Raw genomic sequence first — 21,667 nt, forward strand, 5'->3', positions numbered from 1 at the left:
AAGAATAATGAAAAAGTGTTGTGTTCTTTGTGATGATTTTTGTTTTTAGGTAATTTTTTGCCCCATTTTTGAAATATTTCTCCTCTTTTTCCATTGGTTGCATTTTTTAGCATTGTAAAATGTGTGAAGTTTATTTATTCATTTATTTTTTTGAGGTGGGGTCTTGCTCTGTTGCCCAGGCTAGAGTACAGTGGCATGATCATGGCTCCCTGCAGCCTCCACCTTCCAGGCTCAAGCAATCCTCCTGCCTCAGCCTCCCAAGTTGCTGGAACTACAGGCGTATGCCACCACACCTAGCTAGTTTGGTTTTTTTTTGGCTTTTTTTTATTATAGAGTCAGGGTCTCCCTATGTTGTCCAGGCTGGTCTCAAACTCCTGGACTCAAGCCATCCTCCCGCCTTGGTCTCTCAAAGTGCTGAGATTACAGGCATGAGCCACCATGCCTGGCCAGAAGTTTACTTTTTACTGCCTACCATGTGGATTTGTCTTTTTAAATTACTATTATGAGAAATTTTATACATACAGAAAACTAAAGAGAAAAATACTATGAATGCCTCTACCCCATCACATAGATTAACAGGTATTAACATTTTGCCATCTTTGCTTTATCTTGTTTTATTCCTGAAGCATTTTAACAGACCACATAACATTTCATTCCCAATACTTCAGTATGCACATCTGAAAAATAAGGGCCTTTCTCTTAGGCCTTTCTCTAACCATGCTACCACTATCACACCTAACAATGATTTTTATGTCCTCCAATGCCCAGCCCATATTCAAATTTCTCTAATATTCTCCAAATGTCTTTTATGGCCAGCCTGTATGAACCTGGATCTAACCAAAGACCATACATTGCATTTGATAGTTATGTCTCTTATACTGCTTTTTTTTAAATTAAAATTTACATAACATAAAGTTAGCCATTTTAAGATGAATAATTCAGTGGCATTTAGTACAGTCACCGTGTTGTACAATGATCATCTCTGTCTAGTTCTAAAACATTTTCATCACCCCAAAGTAAAACCTCATATCCTTTAAGGAGTTACTCCTCATTTCCCACTCACCCAGCTCCTGGGAATCACTAATCTATCCTCTGCCTCTGTGGATTTACTTACTCTGGATATTTTATATGAATGGATTTGTACAATATGTGACCTTTTGTGTTTTGCTTCTTTTACTTAGCACAATGTTTTTGATATTCATCCATATTGTAGCATGTATCAGTACTTTATTCCTTTTCATGGCTGAATAATATTCCATTGTATAAATATACCATAATTTGTCTGTTCATTTATCCATTGTGGACATTTGGGTTTTTCTCCCTTTTGGTTATTGGGAATAGTGTTGCAATGAATACTTACCCTAGTCAGCTCAGACTGCTATAACAAAATACTGGAAACTGGGTGGCTTAAATAACAGATGTTTATTTTTCAGTTATGGAGGCTGGGAAGTCCAAGATCAAGGCACAGGAAAATTTGGCTTTTGGAAAGGGCCTGCTTCCTGGCTTGCAGATGGCTACCTTCTCCCTGTGTCTTCACATGGCAGAGAGAGAGAGAGCACTCTGGCCTCTCTTTCTCTTCTTTATAAGCACGCCAGTCCCATCATGGGGTCCCTACCCTTGTCTCTCTTCTAAACCTGATAACCTCCCCAAAGCCCTGCTTCCAAATACAACCATATTAGGAGTTAGAGCTTCAACAAATGAATTTGGGAGGACATAAACATTCAGTCCATACAATACTCACGTACAAGTATTTGCATCCTGTTTTCAATTATTTGGGGTATATACCCTGAGTGGAATTGCTGGGTTATTCTTAAATGTTTTAATCTTGAAAAATTTTTAACCGGTTTACTGTTTTTTTTTTTCTTTCTTGTTCCTTCTTGTTCTTTTCCTGCAATGACATCAATTTGATAACATGACTAGTTCAGTCGTCCCATCTTTTAGCTTGGCCTAATTGTTCCTCTTGTTCTTCTTCAGTATGTTCCTCTGTGCGTTGCATGTCTTATAATTTGGGTACCGTGTTTTTATTTTCTCTGCAGTCTCTTTTTTCCCTCAGTTTACTGTTCAATATATTTGCCTCTTCTGTTTGGTATGTGGACTATTTTGGGGGAATGTGCCCTTATTTTCTATTGGGAACCCAAAGAAGTTTCTATACTTTCCTGCAATAAATCTATGTGCAAGAATGTTTTTGCTCTTTTTTGGCGGGGGGGGAACTGTTTCTGTCCTCTTATGCTTCAAATTCTGGTCATAGGCATCAGACTGTTGTGTTTCTCCTTCCTTATCCGTGAATAGACCTAGTGTTGGCACACGGATGTGATACACTGGCCATTTGCAGTGTACCACTGACCCTGGCACAATGCCTTCTCATATCTGAGGCCAGGGGCTGAGCTGGTGGCACCACCAATGGGACATTCCTGGTCTGTGGCCCATCCCAGGCAACTCTTTTTGGCTGACATAGTTTTTCTCTTCTCTCACTATCCATTTCTTTTTTTCTTTCTTTTTTAAATTTTCTTTTCTTTTCTTTCTTTTTTTTTTTTTTTTCTGAGACAGAGTCTTGCTCTGTCACCAGGCTGGAGTGCAGTGGCACGATCTCAGCTCACTGCAACCTTCGCCTCCTGGGTTCAAGCGATTCCCCTGCCTCAGCCTCCCAAGTAGCTGGGATTACAGGCACATGCCACCAAGCCCGGCTAATTTTTTTTTGTATTTTAGTAGAGATGGGGTTTCACCATGTTGGCCAAGATGGTCTCGATCTCCTGACCTCGTGATCCGCCTGCTTTGGCCTCCCAGAGTGCTGGGATTACAGGTGTGAGCCACTGTGCCCAGCCTCTTCTCTCACTATCCATTTCTGACAAATGAAAAAAATGGATGTGGGTCCTGCAGAACCTGAGGCCGGCTCTGACCAGTCTTTCATGTTTGCATACACCTGCCTGCAGGCGCTGCTCCCAGGTGAGAAGGTTGCATGCCTCAGAAGGCAGTTAGCCTGGGCATCTGTGCACCAGGCCGAGTTCCTGCCGAGGGGCTGCAGATTTGTGATGAATGCAGAACTAAAGTTATTGAGGAAACCAAGAGACTTGACCTGGGAGTGCTTATGTGGTTTGGATGGGATTCCTTGAGGCTTTTGTGGAGGAGCAGTCCATGGGGTGAGGGTGTCTGTGGGTCACTGTTAGCCCATATGGTGCTCTTTGTATGAGTTAGAAAAATACGCCTCTTCCTCAACACACTTTACTTTCATGCGGGGGAAAACTCTCCTATCCTGAGTTGGTTAGAGCTGGTGATTTGACAGCCGCCTGCTGGAAAATTGTATGATAAGTGCACAAATCTGCTTCAGGAGGGTGTGCTCCCTTCCATGTGGCACAGTTGTCACCCCCTGCCCAGCTGCCTGTGCAGCCACTTTGGGTTTTGTGGCTGATGTTCACTAGCCACTGACTATACATCTGAATTTCTTCCTGTCAGTGGAAGATCCTTCTGATTTGGGCATATGGTCAACTTTTTATTTTTCATAACTGTTGCTACCCCTTCCCTCCATTTTTATTAGTTTTCATGGGGACTCAAGTGAGCATCCAGGCACTGTTGCTGATCTGCCTCCCTGACCCAGAAGACCATGTTGGCTTTTGGACAAAGATCCTGGATAGTTCTGAAGCTATGATGCTGTGCACCAGGGTTGAATGGGGGTCCTGGGGGTCCTGAGAGTCCAGCATTGCTTGTGCTAGCAGCTCATAGAAGCTCAGCTTGTGTAGCAGAATGGCTGCCTTGTAATATATAGCCATCTGCTTTTCAGTTTATGGAAGGCTTCATTTCTTCTGACCGCATTCTGACAGGCAGGTGTTACATCTTTTGTGACTCTAAGGTCATGAGGCTGGTTCTTGGGTTTGACTCTGGGAATCATGCTCATTGATCTGCTTTTCCTAATCATGTCAGTGAATACCTACACGTGAAGAAAACTCAAGCTGCACAGTAAAGCTAAAGGAAGAAAGTAAAAACCACCTCAAATTTCCATGATACAGGAAAAACTTCTGTGAACCTCCACTTCCCCATCCTGGTCCCATTTCCTGTTTCTACCCTCATCCAGTTTGCTTTTCCAGGATCTTTACTGCTTCCTTTGATGGGGGTGAGGACTCTCCCTAACCACCCTACCTCCTGCGGGAACTGTTACCCCATCCACAGCCAGCATTTGATAGCCCAAGGGCAGGTTTATGTATTTGCAAATGACATTGTTCTTCTATAACTAAAAACGTAAAGATCCTTTCGTATTAAATAGTCCAGTGTCCCTAGGGCACAATGCTTTTGGATTTCAGCCTGCTTCTCCTTTGTGATCTTGGGAAAGTCACTAACCCTTCTGGGCCTCTATCTCTATTTAAAATGAAGAGGCTGAACCAAAATGCCCTTTCCAGGTGAAAGTAAGTGGGGAAGTTAGACTTATTTAGGGAATAGAGAGCAGCCTGTGGGACCGGTTTGTGCCTATTGTTGGTGCAGTTTAGTAGGAATTGTCAGAAGCTGATAGATAGATAGATAGATAGATAGATAGATAGATAGATAGATAGATAGATAGATAGATAGATAATAGATAGATGATTGATAGATGATAGATAGATGACAATAGATGATAGATTATAAATTGATGATTGATAGATCGATAGATAGATAGATAAAAGGGAACCAAATACTGTCTCTGTGGCCTGGGCATTTTTGCCAGGCAGGGGGAATCGCATCTTTGGTGACAGAGTTGTATGGCCCACAGAGGCCAGCTAAGAGATTGGGAGAAGGTTGTTGACCTTGTGTGGGAACCAACCTCAGGGCATGGATGAGGTTGGGGCGCCTTAGGGGTCTCCGCTCTTGGTGTTTGGACTCCCCTTCTCTGTGGGTCTAAGCTGTCTTCCTTCTGCTGTGGGACTGTGTTAACACTGCCGCTTTAGTGATTTTGCGTTTTTTTTTTATTTTTTTCTGCTGACCCTCATTAGCAGAGGTTTTGTTCTTACACACTGCATTGTCCCAGTGACTTCTTATATACCAGTCACTGGTGGATAAATGCCAGAGGGACACTGAGGGCTCATCAGGAGGGCTCAGCCTCCTCTCAGAGAAGAAGCCAAGGTGGCCAGATTACAATTTGTTTTTTCTGGTAAATGTCATGGGTAGGAAATGTTATTTGTGAGTCTGAAATATCCACCAAGGGCAGAGGGTGCCCTGAAGACAAACAGGAATTGAGTGCTCATTTTCTTGGCCCTGAAGTGATGCGTCGCCTCTGTGATGTCATAATTGGCCCCCCTACAATCTAGTTCAGCCTAGCACAGTGTATGACAGTGGTCACTGGCTTTCTATCTGGGCAGGATAGCACCTGCACATCAGGGAAAACAGACCAAGCTCTCACAAGGGCAATATCATCGTTTGGAATTTGTTCACTTTTAATTACAGGAGGTTTTAAATGAATAAGACCATTTTCCCAAGAGCAGTGTCATAAACATTGAGGACTCTCTTAAATCAGAAGATGAATGAATGGATGGAATCTTTGCTGGGATAATATGCAAACAAGCTAATGTGTGCCTTACCTGGACCTCCCAACAGGTAATAGATGGGAAAACGTTAAGGGGGAGTAGTTGGGGAAGAACAATAAACTTGGAAAAGCCATTCTCATCAGCACAGAAGCACTGAAAGAAGGTACAGATCTTCATGGTGAAAAGTGGGAAGCCTTGTATTAGCAAGGGGTGATGATTGACAAAGACCTAAGGTCTAATGTCTAATGTGTGCTGGGGAGAGTCCGAGAATCCTGTGGGTACAAAGAAATGTAAGACATTAGAAGTCCTTATGTATGTTTTGGAGACAGAGTCCCTCAGCTCACCTGGTCAGTAAGCGTTTCTTGAATGAGTGAATTGGACAGTGTGGACTCCATTCTGCAAAAAGCTTGATTGGAGGCAAGTGGAAAGGACCTTGGAAAATTAACCAAAATACAACAAAGCTCTTTCCTAAATACCAGTGGCCAAAGAACTTCAACTTGTCAGTGTTGTATGAAACACTTCACTGGACCGAATTGTCCTCTGAATTTAATGTTAGCATTCCTTCAAGAGTCTTGGCTTTCTTTTTTTTGCCTGCACTGCTGCGTTACAGTGCAGTAAGGCAGACTTTTCTTGTGAAATGGTATAGATAAGATTTAGAGGATCTGAACACCTCTCTGCTTTGGAATTCGTGGTAGCTAAAGTGTAAATAGATTCACACATCTGACATTCAAAGTCAGAAATTCACGTGGTCTTGCACTGTTCTGGTGTGCAAGTTGGTTTCAGAAGGGGCTTGGTGTTTGAAAGGTGTGGTAAGGAGTGGAAGAATCAATGCCATCTTCAGATGTTTGTTCCAAGTCACAAGCAAACCCTGCTTGAAATCTGCTGGCAAGGCCTTTGAGTCACACAGAGCCTGACTTGTTCACTTCATGTTTGTCCAGCTTCCATGGCATATGGAAGAAGTTGGTCGGCTTGGGAATATGCTGAATCAAGCAACATAACCAACCAATGAGAGGGGGCTCAAGCTTCTTTCAAGCTGGGCAAACCTTTAGTTGTTAGAAGCCCATACATCCTATGTGGTGGTATAGGAAGGACACAGATTTACCTGTAGGTTTCTTGCCAAAAAACAGAATTGCGATCTGATCAATCTTCCAACTATTTAATTTATAGAAAGTATGGGCCAGGCGTGGTGACTCATGCCTGTAATCCCAGCACTTTGAGAGGCCTAGGCCGGCAGATCACGAGGTCAAGAGATCGAGACCATCCTGGCCAACACAGTGAAACCCCGTCTGTACTAAAAATACAAAAGTTAGCTGGGTGTGGTGGCACGCACCTGTAATCCCAGCTACTCGGGAGGCTGAGGCAGGAGAATTGCTTGAACCTGGGAATCGGAGGTTGCAGTGAGCCAAGATCGCCACTGTACTCCAGCCTGGTGACACAGCAAGACTCCCTCTCAAAAAAAAAAAAAAAAAAAGTATGGAAGATAGGGGTTCATATCAAACAACACTATGGGATGAAATCCATTGGATTTAGAATGTGGAAATTCTAAAAGATGCCACATTTCTTCAGTAAATACATGAAAAATAAAAGACGGGGGGAAGTGGTGTTAATGAAAGAAACTTTGAAGGGACTGTGGCAGATGCAATTGATGTTCTGCCTACCTTCACTCCACTTCTGCCTCTATAGCTTGCTGGAGGCTGTGTGCCAGGAACACCTGTGACCCTTTCCCCAAGGGCATTTATTCTGTCCCCAAGATTACACATGGTAAGTGGAGCAGAGTGCCCGAGAATTAATGGCCTAGATAGTTAATGTCTCTGGAAGCAGTGCTCAGCCAAAGATGGGTGGAGAGCTGGTGGACAAATACCCCAGCTTCCTTCCCTCTATCCCCCAGGGTTGGGAAAACTCTCAGTGGTGCCCCACACTGTTTTCCAGAGTTGCCCAGAGAGACTGAGCTTCATTTGCCCCCAGCAGTAATGCACCCTTTGTTGGTGGTCCTCCCACTGTCTCACTTTCCGGCTCCCCTACCAGTTTCACTGGGGTCACCTCCCAAATAAACCATTTGCACTGAAATCATTGCCCAAGGGTCTGTTTCTGGGGGAAACCAAAGTAGGACAGGGACAAATCAATCCATGGAACAAGTGAACCTTATTTCCATCTGGATTCAAACAACCCATCTGTCAAAAGGCATTTATGAGTTTAATGTGGAAACATGATCATAGATGGGATGTTAGATTATTTTAAATAATTGTTCTTTAATTTCTTTAGGTTTGATTATTGTTCTTTTTTTTTTTTTTTTTTTTTTAAAGAGTGCTTATCTGCTAGAGATCCATGTTGCAGTATTTACAAATGAAATGATATGATGTCTGTGATTTGCTTTAAAATAATCCAGTGGTGGTGGTGGTGGTGGTGGAGGGGCACCAGGGAGGGGATCCAGGGACTATAAGGTGGGCAAAACTTTAATAACTGTTGAAGCTGGGTGATGGGGACATGGCAGTTCATTACACAGGTTTTGTGGTGTATTTAAAATCTTTCATAGTAAAATGTTAAAGAAAACAAAAAAAGCACATGTACACCTTTCTGGTCTCCCTCCTCTGAGGCAAAATTAAATGATCCTCTTCCCAGCCATGTCACCGTGACACATCGGCTCTGTCTTGGGGGATCAGTGGCTCAGCAAGTGAGTCCTTAGGGTCTCAGTTCATGGCCCTCCTCCATGCTGGTGGCCTTCACCTCCTCCATTGCATCCACCCATCCCATAGCCAGACTGGAGGCTTTGGCATCACCCAGACCTGCTTTAACCTAAGTTCTTAAATTTCATCCTGCGAGCTCCTGCCCTGAGCGATTCCTCTGGTTCTGTTGCAGCAACTTTCCAAACTGTAACTCCCCGTGCAATCATAACCCACTGTTAAGTACCAGAACTGCTGGGCGGGAGGGAGGGTGAGCCTGGAGACAGAGGTCAGGCCAGGTTGTGGGGCTTCTCCTGTAAAGAGTCTTCAGCAATTCTAGTGGGATATCCAAGAGGATGTTGTGACTTTGGCCTTGGCCAAACACCCCAGGGGTGTTACAATTGGGGCGCGGGGGCAGCCACTGGGAGAGGAAGTGCCACCATGGCTCTAAGAGGAAGAAAAGAAACTTCAATCAGGAGGGATCCAGTAGGGGAAGAGTTCAGTTCTCAGGAAGAGAGGGTTGGAGAAAGCTTGAGTCGTTGTTAGGGCATTAGCCAAATGGCCGGGACTTTTCCAGAGGGAAGCTGGGATATAATCAGGAAACTAGGGCAGGAGCCTAATTCTGCATACTGGATAAAGCTTGCCACAGGTATGCCAGGCTTTGGGTGGCAGGAGGAATGGCAGAGCTCAGCCACTGGGAGGAATGAGCCTGTGCCCACGGGGCTGTTTTCTGATGGGCTCAGTCACTGGAACAGGTTGGGTGAGGGTGGCCATGAAGAACCTGCAGGCTGAAGATCTTTTATATTTGGCTTATTTATTGAGAGGTCTCAGCTCTGCACATACATAGGAATTGGTTTTATTTTTGCTAATCACTGCTTTCCACTGTGCCAAAGCAAGTTCTTCTCTCCTTCTGTGGAGTAGGACTCTTGAGGATCCTTTGACCAGGGCCATATATTTCCTGCCATGCTTAAGTTTTAAAACCTTTTTATTTCTGTATGACTTAGTCTCTTTGTTTTTGAGGTGAGTCTTGTTCTGTCACCCAGGCTGGAGTGCAATGGCGCCATCTTGGCCTCACTGCAACCTCTGCCTCCCGGGTTCAAGCGATTCTCCTGCCTCAGTCTCCTGAGTAGCCGGGACAACAGGTGTGTGCCACCGTGTCCAGCTAATTTTTGTACTTTTAGTAGAGACGGGGTTTTGCCATGTTGGCCAGGCTGGCCTCAAGTGATTCGCCTGGCCGAGGCCTCCCCAATGCGCTGGGATTATAGGTGTGACCCACCGCACCTGGCCCCTTTTTGTTTTTAAAACATCAGTTTCCAACCTGATTGACAGTTTGTCCTCAACTGCATGGGCAGAGATGGGATCCTGGCTGCTGGTAGCGGAAGAGGGTGCTGTGGTCAGGCTCTGTGCACCTCCTCCCTCTCCCTCTTCCAGATGCTCCTTCCCTTGGTGCTAGGCACAGGAAGGACAGCTGGAGAGGCTTAGTTCTATGTGTCTCCCCGCTGCGGAGGGTGTATGGGGGTTCCTGGTCTTGCTGTGGTCCTCCTGGTTCTGTCTGATGCTGGTGTGGCACCTGTGTCTTCCTGTGGTCTCATCTGTGGTATATAATCCCACCCTCTTTTCCTGGTGCTGTTTCCCTTACCTTTGAAGCTGCCTGGACAGGCCATGGCTCCTCTCCTGCTGCTCTCCCAACCTGCACTTTCTTGTTGACTCAGGGAAACCACTGGAGTCTTCTTTCATACCCTCTGAGGGCCACAGAGAATGGTATTCCTTCACTGAAGGCAACTCTAGTCTTTGCAAGTGGTTTTCTTGGAGTCCCTCAGAATTGGCTTTGAGAAAGGGAAAGCATCCTCATCAGTTTCCCATGAGAATGTGAGGGAATAAGAAAAGTAGCTAATAGGCCAGGTGTGGTGGCTTATGCCTGTAATCTCAGCATTTTGGGAGGCCAAGGTGGGCAAATCACTTGAGGTCAGGAGTTCAAGACCAGGCTGGCCAAAATGGTAAAACCCTGTCTCTACTAAAAATACAAAGAAGTTAGCTGGGCGTGGTGGTGCACACCTGAAGTCCTAGCTACTTGGGAGGCTGAGGCAGGAGAATCGCTTGAACCCAGGAGGTGGAGGTTGCAGTGAGCCAAGATCGTGCCACTGCACTCCAGTCTGGGTGACAGACTGAGACTCGGTCTCAAAAGAAGAAAAAATGTTGCGCTAAACATCTTTTTCCATGTTAAGGTTGTCTTTCTGTACTTAGGAATGGACTTTCCTTATAGACTCCACTCTGAGATGTAAAATTGTACATCAAAGGATTTGAACAATTCTAAGTACCAATTTTTATATGTGTGTGTGTTTGTGTGTGTGTATGTGTAGTACAGTTTTAATTGCTCCCATGATACATAGTCATTAGAGAAAAGCCTTGTAAAAAAAAAAAAAAAGGAGCGGGGAGGAGAAAGGAGGCAAAGAAACACGGATATGGATTTGTGTCTTCCATTTGCCTTGAATTGAATTTAATGTTATTAAAAAACCCATTGGTCAGGTGCAGTAGCTCATGCCTGTAATCCCAGAACTTTGGGAGGCCGAGGCGGGAGGATCACTTGAGGCCAGGAGTTGGAGACCAGCCTGGCCAACATTGCAAAACCCCCTCTCTACTAAAAATACAAAAATTAGCCAGGCGTGGTGGTGCATGTGCCTGTAGTCTCAGCTACTCGGGAGGCTGAGGTGGGAGAATTGCTTGAACCCAGGAAGTGGAGGTTGCAATGAGCTGAGATTGTGCCATTGCACTCCAGCCTCGGCAACAGAGTGAGATTATGTCTCAAAAAAAAAAAAAAAAAAAAGAAAAAGAAAAAAGAAAAATAGCTAATACTTACATAGTGCAATTCTAAGAATATTAAATATTTTAATTGATTTAATCCTTGTGATAACCATTTGGAGTAGACATTAGCCTCATTTTATAAATGAGGAATCTGAGGACTAGAGTGGATATATATAGCCCTACATCACACGGTTTATAAGTTGGCAGATCCAGGACTTGAACCTTGTCTTTCTGGCTTAAGTGTAACGTGTCACTCTTGTCACGCTGAAGGGTCCTTCTTTTCCTCTCTTTATATTGATTTCCTCTCTTATATTGACTGAATGGGAGGCAGGGGAGTGGTAAGGGCAGGGGACCAGTTTTGACACCTCTTGGAAAGTTGTGCTGTAGTAGCTGGCATCATGGCTGGAAACTTGTCAGTGACTCTGACTGTGGACTATTGTGAGCTTTCAGTCATTAGCTTTAGACCTTAGCTGTGATTCCAGGTCAGGAGGAAAGTTCCACTCAACTGCTATTTCTCATCAAGCTCAGCAGTGTTGACAGGCCTGGATTTTCCTGAAGCTCTTTTCCCCAAGCTGGATATCTTAGGACTTCTCTTCCTTTCCTGCCTGCCCAGATCCCATGCAGGGCAGCTCCCTTTCTCACAGACCCCTGCAAACCCCTCCCTCCACTATCTTTCCTATGTCTTCTGCCAACCTCAAGCCCTGGAGCCCTCTAACATCTGTCTTCTCTGCTATCCAGGGGCTGCCAGGAACTGCTGGAGAAAATCTTATAATTGTGCTGGTGTTACATATTTATGGCTTCAGCTTCAAGATAAGTCACTAATCCTTTATTATGTTCTTGAATGGCTTCCTCTTCCACTCTTTGTCATGGCTCTTGAAGACCCATTACAGCCCCAAGACCCCATGGTATTAGTCCTACCTTCTTGCCCCTCGTCTTCACGCTCTCCTTTACTGACACTTACCTTGAGGTTATCTACTGGGACATCTAGAGAGCCTATTGTTCGAAGAATGCAGTCTTGCAAGCCTCCTCTGGACCCGAGCAGCTGACCTCTTCTTCCACGCCCCTCTTCTCGCTATCTCTTTTACCAATAAATACAGAGGGCTGTGTAAAGCTCAGGGCCCTTGTCCACTAGAGGCAAGATGCCCCCTGACCCCTTCTTCCAAACATATTATTTTGTCTCATCTTTATTCCCACATTCATCCTCCTTTGTTCAGTCCCCCAAGGTCTATGCAGGTTACAATTAAGCAAGCTGGCCTCTTGTTTAAATCCTCCCATTGACTCTGTCTCCCCTTAGGCCTCCACTGTCTCACTCTTTTCTTCATTGCTGGACTTTTAGAAAGCCTATCTCTACCCACTGCTTTCACTTCCTGATCACGTATCACTGTCAACCAATGTAATCTACTGTCCCCTCCGTCACACAATGGATCTACTTCAGTTAAGTTACCAACGTCTTCCTAAAAGATGAATCCAGCAGGCATTTGTGTCTTTATTTTTGACAACTCTGCTCTGTTGTGCATTTTGACCATCTCCTTCTGGAAACATCTTCTACTGTGATTCCTACCACACTACTGCTGGTTAAACTCTTAACTCTCTGTTCACTATGTTTTATTTTCCAGGCTCTCTTTCTGTGTCCAACTTTTTAAAATCAGTGATCACGAGGAGTTTGCTCTTGGTCATCTAGTCTTTTCACTCAGTTCATGTTTCGTGCATGACTCTTATGATAACCCATGTGATCACCTGTTCATAATTCCTGTCCTGACATTTCTCTTGAGCTTTAGGCAGCCTATCTGGACAGCTCTACTTGGACACCCCTATATACCTCAAATTAGTTTTCAAAAAATATATATTTTAAATCCATCCAAACATTTTCATCACTCCAATTTACTAGAAACTATAAAACCAACCTTCATCTTTGGATGAAGCACTCTGGAGCTGATTACCTCTGCTTCAATCCTGACTCCTCTCTTGATTAGCTGGTTGAGCTTGGGCAAGTAATCCACCTTCCTTGTGTCTTAGTTTCTGGAAATTAAGCATATATTCCTTAAAGAATGGACATGAAGATAAAATTAGATAATAAAGGCAGAGCTCTTGGCAAAGGGCTCAATATGTAGTAACTTCCACCAAATGCTGTGTTTTGTTATTGTTGCCATTATTCTATTCATCTTTCATTCAACACTTCTGAGTATCCTCAGTGATTCACTTGGCGTTGTGCTAGGGAGTCACTCCACACCCTTATCTCTGTACATTCTGCAGATTTTTACCTCTTAAGTGCTCTAAGATCTGTCAATCTCTCTCTGCACCACCATCACTCCTCAGGGTGGGGCCACATTACTTATTATCTACATTGCCACCTCTCCCACCTATTTTCTCTCCTGCTCCAGGCCATCTTCCTCACTGTGGCCAGAGGAATCTTCCTAAAACAGGAATGGTCACCCCCTACTGAAAATCCTTCAGTGGCCCTTCAGTATAGACTTGTACTGCTTCCCATGCTGTCAAGCCCTTGTGTCTGCTGGCCTACCTCTAGCCATCTGGAGCTACTTGGAAGTTTCCACACCATGCCTTGTTGGGTTATCCCTTTGGACCAGGTCCATGTTCTTCCTTCTGCTGAAATAAGCTTCTCCTCCACCTCCTTCTATTGTCCTCCTGGTGTTTTGCTTTCTCCTCCTTTAAGATTCTGTTGAAGCATTACCTGCTGCTGTAAACATTTTAGGAATTTTTACCCCTGTTTCCTTCCTCTTCCCCCGCAGGTGGGGGATGGGTTGCTTTGTTCCCTGTGTTCTTAACAGCATTTTATACCTATCTTGCCTGTCATGATCAGGGGCTCTACCTTTCTTACCCCTAGGTTTTTTAATGTCTAAGGCCCAGAAAGGGAGGTTTACAGTTAGCAGTATTTTATTAAATACTTAACTCATTGAAGTCATAAATGTAAAACTGATTCTATGTTAAACTTTAAAAAATAACTTACGAATCTTATAAATTCGTTTGTAAATCTGATATTTATGTTAAAATGAAAGGCACTTATCTTTGAACAATGTTTAATTTATAAATTTAACCAATTAAATCCCTCAATTAATACTATTTATAAATTCTGTTAATTTCCCTTAAACATTTTAAAGTGTAGTCATATGTGTAATCATATGTTCAATTAGTCATCCAGTTCTCACAAAGATCCAAATCTGATCAAAGAAACAAATGTCATTCACTGAATAAATGTTTACTGAGTGCCTAGCATGTGTGGTAACTGCTCCAGGCTTGGAGACTCAGTGATTAATAGTCAATGAAATGACCACTGAATGGTAAATACCGAGAATTGTGCCAACTGTAAACCTGAGTAAATGATTATTAGTGTTTTAACTAGTGTCACTGCAACCTGAATAAAGTATATAAAATCCTATCAGTACACAGGACCTTAGAACAAACAAATACACAACAATTACACAGTAGGGCCTGACCACAGAATGAGGAGATCTGAATAAAATCCTGGAAGATGACACTAGAACCCAAGAGCCTCGCAACTGCCTGATATTTAAAAGCTGCATTATTTCAGGAAAAGGTACCAGTCTGCTGAAAAATGGACACATGACCCTGAGAAGATCATCTGAAAGGGAGAGGGTCGGGAAGTCCTGTTGACTGCTGATGTGGCAGCTACTTCATGATAATGAGGGGCTGAACAAATGCCAGCTCAGATGGAATCATTCTGGAAGGTGCACTCACATTCTGAGTCCAGGCCCTAATCTCCAGTCGTAACATGGAGCTTGACTTTATTGTGGTTCCCAGTATTTTATAGGGTAACCACAGCTGGCCTGAGGTGGTCATTATGATGTCTTTGATTGGGACAGCTACTTGGAAATTTGAGATAAGGAAATAAATCCCTGGTGTCAATGCTTCTGTATTGGATATAATGATAGTAATAAAATACATTGATAGTAATAAGCTTTGCAGGCATTTTTAGGTGTGTGTTTTGTTGCTGCCTCCTTTTGAGCCCCTCTTCCCAGACCACACTTTTGCTGGAGTTCACAGAGCAGGCTGGAGTTCATCAATGAAGCCCTGGACCAACGTGGCCTTCAGGCCCCACATGCTGAGCCCTATCAAGTGCCACATCTCTCTCCACTATTGGTCTTGGGTGAAATGCTGCATCGGGGACCTAGAACCTGGCTTCTCGAGTGGCTGTCCAAGGGCTGGAGGGTGAAACCCGGAAGTGTTGGGTCTTTGGCTCCTGTGGTGAACCTCAACCAATGGGAGAGGATAGGATGGCACTGGGCAGATCAATTTCCCTTCCTTTCTCCCTTCCAGGGACTACTCTGAGGTGCAGTTTCTTCTTGCAGCTCTTTCTGAGAAAGTCCGGTGTGCTGATGGACATACTTGCCTAGTGGGCTGGCTTGTTTTGAAGGTGGCTGGTGCAGTTACACCCTTTATCACACAGTCCTTGGACTCTTTCTTGGCCTTGCACTCTCTTTCCTCACTCTTACCGTCCTGGGCTAGTACCTCACACAATAAATTGTCATCACTTTAATCCTTGTCTTGGGCTTTGCTTTCTAGAAGACGGGCTAAGAAGGCCCTTTGAAAAGAGTTATAATCATGGATTTTGGAATATTTTTTCTTGTCCTCTGTGTATCCCTGAAACTTAGTACTTTTTGGAATTGGCTTATGCTGTTAATGACCTTTAGACTAGAAAATATTATATTTTTAAATTGTTTTCACCTGATGTTTTTAGTGTTCCAAAGTTGTATGCTTATCAGAAATAAGCAAGAACTCTGCAATTCTTTGAAGGCCAACAGCCTGTTACACTGTTTATAGCATAATTAACAACTTTATGACATTTATGAAAGTAAATGGATTAAATTTGTAATTATTGTCTGGAAAAACTGTATTTTTACATTTTATGAAACAAGCAATTCAAATTATGCTATATTTCATACATAAGCTGAATAATTTTAGATTCATGAAGTATTAACACATCATAAAAGTACTTTCTGTGCTAATATTTTTTTCTCTTCCTGACTTACATATTTTAAAAAAATTCACTTTGCTAATCATGATCCTGTTTAATATTCTTGGGAAGGTTAGAGGTGGAATTCAGAGTGAGATTATTGGCATCGCAAGAAGAACAGACATTGAAAGGTCAGTTTATTCAATTTCGTGTTTAGATGCAATATCTCAGTTACTCATCCTACACATGAGAAAACCCTTCTCGCATTTAAGATTTACTGGCTTCTGGCTGGGTGCGGTGGCTCACGCCTGTAATCCCAGCACTTTGGGAGGCCTAAGCAGGAAGATCACCTGAGGTCAGGAGTTCGTGACCAGCCTGGCCAACATGGTGAAACCCCCGTTTCTACTAAAAATACAAAAATTAGTCAAGTGTAGAGGCCCACGCCTGTAATCCCAGCTACTTGGAGGCTGTGGCAGGAGAATCGCTTGAACCCGGGAAGCTGAGGTTGCAGTGAGCTGACATCACGCCACTGCACTCCAGCCTGGGTGACAGAGTGAGACTCCGTCCAAAAAAAAAAAAAAAAAAAGAAAAGAAAAAAAAGACTTACTGGCTTCTTTTTAGACACAGTTTGCAGGAAAGGAAGGGAACCTAATAACCCGTTAGAAAAATGGGTGTTTTATAAATAATGTTAATTGCAGCTATTTCACATTCAGACAGGTATAACAAAGACTAAGCTTCACTCTAGGAATAATATAAACTTTTAATCTGCAGAATAGTTTCGAGTTGTTGGAAGAAGTGATATGTCTTTAGATCAAGTGACAACTATGTGTCTAAATTATAGCCTTTTCCCAAGGGTCTACTGACTTTTTAGGAATGACCTTCACCTGGGTGGGATGCATTCCCCTCATCAGTGTGTGGAAATGGACAGCAGATCAGCATCCCGGAGCCTAAGGGTTTGCCGAGTTGGTGATCACATTCAGCAGCACCTTCCTTGGGTGCCCCATGGCAAGCGAGTAACCACTGCCATGTTTGGTGTAATGGTGAGTGGAGGCATCCCACACACAGTAGGAGACAGGAGAGGCCGGGGCCTCCACACCCACATGTGCATACTTCCTGGATTCAGCATGTGTCTCCCAAATTACCCAGGAATAGGACTTAATGCCTTACGTCTGTGACTTTTGGAGCACCAGGCTGTGCACATTTGGAGGTACCTTATATATGCCTGTGTAAATGAATAAATGGATGGATGTGAATAAATGAATGGGCCTGAGGTTTTTGTTTTGTTTTGAGGCAAGTCTCAGTCTATCACCCAGGTTGGAGTGCAGTGTGCCGTCGTGGCTCACTATAGCCTCGACCTTCTGGGGGCTCAAGGGATCCTCCTCCCTCTGCCTCCCGAGTAGCTAGGAGTACAGGCATGCTCCACCTTGCCTGGCTAATTAAAAAATACATATATTTTGTTGAGAGGAGGTTTCGCTATGTTGCCCAGGCTGGGGGCTCAAGGTTTTCTCATGGGTTTATTTGCTAATTGTAGTTCTCCTGTTATGACTTGTTCACACCCTGGCCTAGCCATCCTTTGGAGTATTAGTATTTTTCTTATGAATTTGGATGAGCTCCCAATATATATACCAGAGGCTTATGTGACCAGAGGCTTGAAAGAACCTGACTTCTATTTCCTTTAGGAGCAATGGTTCAGTATTCATTAATTGAGTGTAGTGGCTTAATAGAACATAATTACTTTTAATACTGAAAGTCCACTGTATTTATTTCACACCTCTTGATTTTTCTGTTCATTATTTTGGATTGTTTTTAAATTAATCATGTATTTCATACATCACTTATGTTCATTGACGAAACATTATACAATACAAAAAAAAGAAAAAATATATAAAATACAAAAAACCCCCAGCAAAACCGTTATCCACATCGCATTACCCTATAGTTACTCTTAATATTGGATATATACCCAATATTATTACATTTACATATGTTTATAAAAATGCAAAAATGAAATGTACTGGCTTCTAACCTACTTTTTCTCACTTAATATATTGTGATGATATTTCTGTGAGAATATAGATCCACATCATAATTTTTAGAAGCTGTATAATATGGAAAAACTACAATTTCTTTGAAGTTTTCTAACTTGGATATTTAAGTTGTTACCAATTTTCACTAATAACAATAAGTAAAATTTATTGAGTGTTTGCTGTCTCAGATTATGAGTTTAAGATGTTTATATGCATTATTTCACCTAAGCCTCAACAACCTTACGGGGTAGGTATTTTGTTCTCCCCCAGTTTTATGGATGAGGGAACTGAGGCACAAAATAATATACCTAAAGTGAAAAATAAGTATTGCAGCTGGGATTCCAGTCCTGGAAACTTGATTTCACATTTGTGTTCCCAACTAGAACAACGTATAATTAGTGATTCCGTGCTAGTCTTTGGCAATTTCCTAGGGAAAAAAAGTAATCCTGAAATAAAGTTGCTGAGTCAGCATTGGGTATTTTAAGGACTTTTGTTATGCATCGCCAAGTTATGTTCCAGAAAATTTCCCCCTCAAATAGTGTAAGAAAAGGCGCATTTCCCCATGTCTTTATTAACACTAGGCTGAATATAGTATTTTAAAATCACTATTTTAATTGTCATTTCTTTAATTGTGAGATGAAATGTTACATTCTTATCCACCTTTTTAGTTATTTTATGAATCACTGTTTATTTCCATTGTGGTGTTTGTCTTTTACTGGTTTCTAAGAACTCTTTATACATTTTACATATGATTGTCGAATTGCTGCAAATAATTTTCCTGTTAGTCATTTGAAATTTAAATAGGTTTTTCTTTTTACATTTTTATCGTGGAATCTGACATACATTTGGAACAGTGCGTAGAATATAAATGTACAGCTTATCAAATGATTATGAAGTTAACAACTGTACAACCACCAGTTCAAGCAATGGAATCTTGCCAGTTTCCCAGAAGTTCCCTGTGTGTTCCTTCCTGATGCAATCTACGCCCAACTTTCTAGAAGAAGCCACAATTGTGGTAGCCAGCTTCACAGATGGCCCCCAGTGATTCTCTCCTCCTGGTCTTCATACCCACCCAGGATTGTTCCAAGGTGGGCCAGTGTGACCAATAGAATATGACAGAAACCGTGGGATGTTGCATTCCAGATTGGGTTATAAAAGACTGTGGCTCCCATCTTGGGCTCGCTCACTCTCTCACGGATGAATCACTCGGGGGGAAGCCAGTTGCCATGTCTTGACGACACTCAGGCAGTCCCGTGGAGAGGCCCCGGTATCCAGGAACTGAGGCCCTCCTTCCAAAAGCCCTTGGAGAACTGATGCCTGCCAACAACCATGTGGGTGAGCTGGGAGGCAGATCCTCTGCCTTTCAGATGACTGCAGCCCTGGCCCACAGCTTAACTGCAGGCTCATGAGAAATCCTGGGCCAGAATCACCCACCTAAGCTGCTCCCGGATTCCTGACTCTCAGAAACTGTGTGAAATAACAGCCATGTGAGCTGTCTTAAGCTGCTGAGTTTGGGGGTAATTTTTTAGCAGAGTAATAGACAACTAACATAACTATTCTGACTTTTATAATAATAATTTCCTTCTTTATAATTACAATTTTACCACCAGTATGTATGCATCTCTAAACAAGATAGTTTAGGTTTGCATATTTTTACCTATTTTATACATGGGATCATACCGTATTTTAAAATTGGGTCTTATCTCGATATTAGGCCTATCCATATAGTTGCATATAGCCAGCACTCATTTTATTTGCAATCTAGAGATTCATTGTATAAATACACCACTTACGTATGTATCTATTCTCCTGTTCATGGTCATTGGTGTTGTCCTGGGTTTGAGACTATTATGAAAACTGCTGCAGCGAATATTATGGGTGTGTTTCCTGGTACACATTCCACAGGCTTCTCTAAGTTGACCTTGTAGTCACTCGCTGGCTAAAGGACATCGGCGTCTTCACTTTTTCTTTAATTTTACTAGATAATGGCCAAACCTCATCAAATAATACCAGATTATACTCCAATCTGCAGGACGTGAGAGTTCCCATTCATTATTTTACATCCTTGCCAATCCGTGGTATTATTGGTCTTTCTGATTTTTGCCCATCTGGTGAGTATGTAAGTGGTATCTCATAGGGATTTTAATTTTGCATTCCCTGAGAGTCAAGAGGTTGTGCACTCTTTCATTTATTTATTGACTACTTGAATTTACTTTTTTTTTTTTTTTGAGAGATGGAGTCTCACTGTCTCCCCCAGGCTGGGGTGCAGTGACGTGATCTCGGCTCACTGCAACCTCTGCCTCCTAAGTTCAAGCGATTTTCCTGCCTCAGCTTCCCAAGTAGCTGGGATTACAGGTGTGTGCCACCACACTCAGCTAATTTTTGTATTTTTCAGTAGAGACATGGTTTCACTAAATGTTGGCCAGGCTGGTCACGAACTCCCGACCTCAGGTGATCTGCCTGCCTTGGCCTCCCAAAGTTCTGGGATTACAGGCATGAGCCACTGCATCCAGCCTGAATTTCCTTTTTAGTGACATGCTTGTTCCAGTATTTTATCAATTTTTAAGAAATTAGTTGTCTTTGTCTTATTTATTTGTAGCAGTTCTTTACATATTCTGGACACTAGCCCTTTGTTGTTATATGTTGTACAAATATCTTCTCTTACTCTGTAGTTTATCTTTTCACTCTCTAAAGCCTAATGATGTCTTTTGATAAAAAGGAATTATTTTACTGTAATAGGGTTTATTAATCTTTTTCCATATTTGTTTTTTAACATGTAGGTTTTTTTAATAGTTGATTTTATTAGTCTTTGCCGTTATAGTTCCTGACTTTTGAAATCCTGTTTAGAAAGGCATCCCTACTCTGAGATTACACAAATATTCACCTACATGTGGTGGTTTTATTTTTATGTTTTCATTTAAAAATATTTAAACCATTCATCTGAAATTTTTTTAAAGCTTTGGTTATAACATTTTTTTTCCCTGAATGTGATGAATACAGTTAGCAAATTTATGGAATAATCTGACCTCTTCCTGTTGTAAATGCTACCCATGTTACGAAGTGGGATCCTATACATTGGCTGTATTTCTGAGCTTTCTCTTTTGTGAATTGCTCATTCTGTTGATTCTGGCACTTTCTGCCACCTACTTGTAGTTACTGTGCTCTGCGGGACACATCTGATAGGGCCTGCTCCTGCACGTTACTCTTGTTTTTCGGCATTTTCCTGACATTTTTTACATTTTTGTTTTCTAGATGAGCTTTAGGATCCCTTTAATATTAACATAATTATTTTTGGCTGTGTTGTAGATTTGTCTGTGACTTGTTAGAAATTAGTCTTCCCACTTAGGAATGTGGCATGTCTTGCCGTTTACTTTTGAATCTTTTTATGTCCCTCAGAAAAATTTTGTAGGTTTCATTTCAATAGAGGTCTGGCAAATTCTTATTCTAAGTTTTTTAAATTTTTTGTTTCTGGTGTGAATTGGCCCTTTTCTCCTATGCGTTTTCTGGTGCATAGGTTTTCAAACCTCCACTCCTTCAGCGATAAAGGCTCCCGAGGAGTGGCCGAAGGCTGGGGAGCATCGCAGCTCTGACTCTGTCTCTTTACCATAACAGGTTTTGTTTATAGAAATCATTCTCTTTTGCTAAAAAAAAAAAAATTTCCCTGATTGGTTGTTACTGAGGTTTGAAACCCTGTTTTTGTGTACACTTTTTTTTTTTTGAGATGGAGTCTTGCTCTGTCACCCAGGCTGGAGTGCAGTGGCG

General features: G+C 42.5%; 1 protein-coding gene across 4 annotated transcripts in view; it reads left to right on the forward strand.

Moving 5' to 3' along the window:
* Positions 1–21,667, forward strand: part of SH3GL3 (SH3 domain containing GRB2 like 3, endophilin A3) — a 159,134-nt gene that overhangs the window by 32,999 nt on the left and 104,468 nt on the right. For 3 of the 4 annotated variants that reach the window (XM_058427232.1, XR_004251581.2, XR_009209576.1), the window contains one exon: positions 5,407–5,556. The exons of the other annotated variant lie outside the window; for it this stretch is intronic. In XM_058427232.1, coding sequence (XP_058283215.1) covers positions 5,488–5,556 — 69 coding nt within the window. In that variant the 5' untranslated portion in view covers positions 5,407–5,487. Of the gene's footprint in view, positions 1–5,406; positions 5,557–21,667 lie in introns of those variants that run through there. 4 annotated transcript variants of the gene reach the window in all.

This window comes from Hylobates moloch, unplaced genomic scaffold, assembly GCF_009828535.3.
Source record: "Hylobates moloch isolate HMO894 unplaced genomic scaffold, HMol_V3 SCAFFOLD_14, whole genome shotgun sequence".
Lineage (NCBI taxonomy): Eukaryota > Metazoa > Chordata > Mammalia > Primates > Hylobatidae > Hylobates > Hylobates moloch.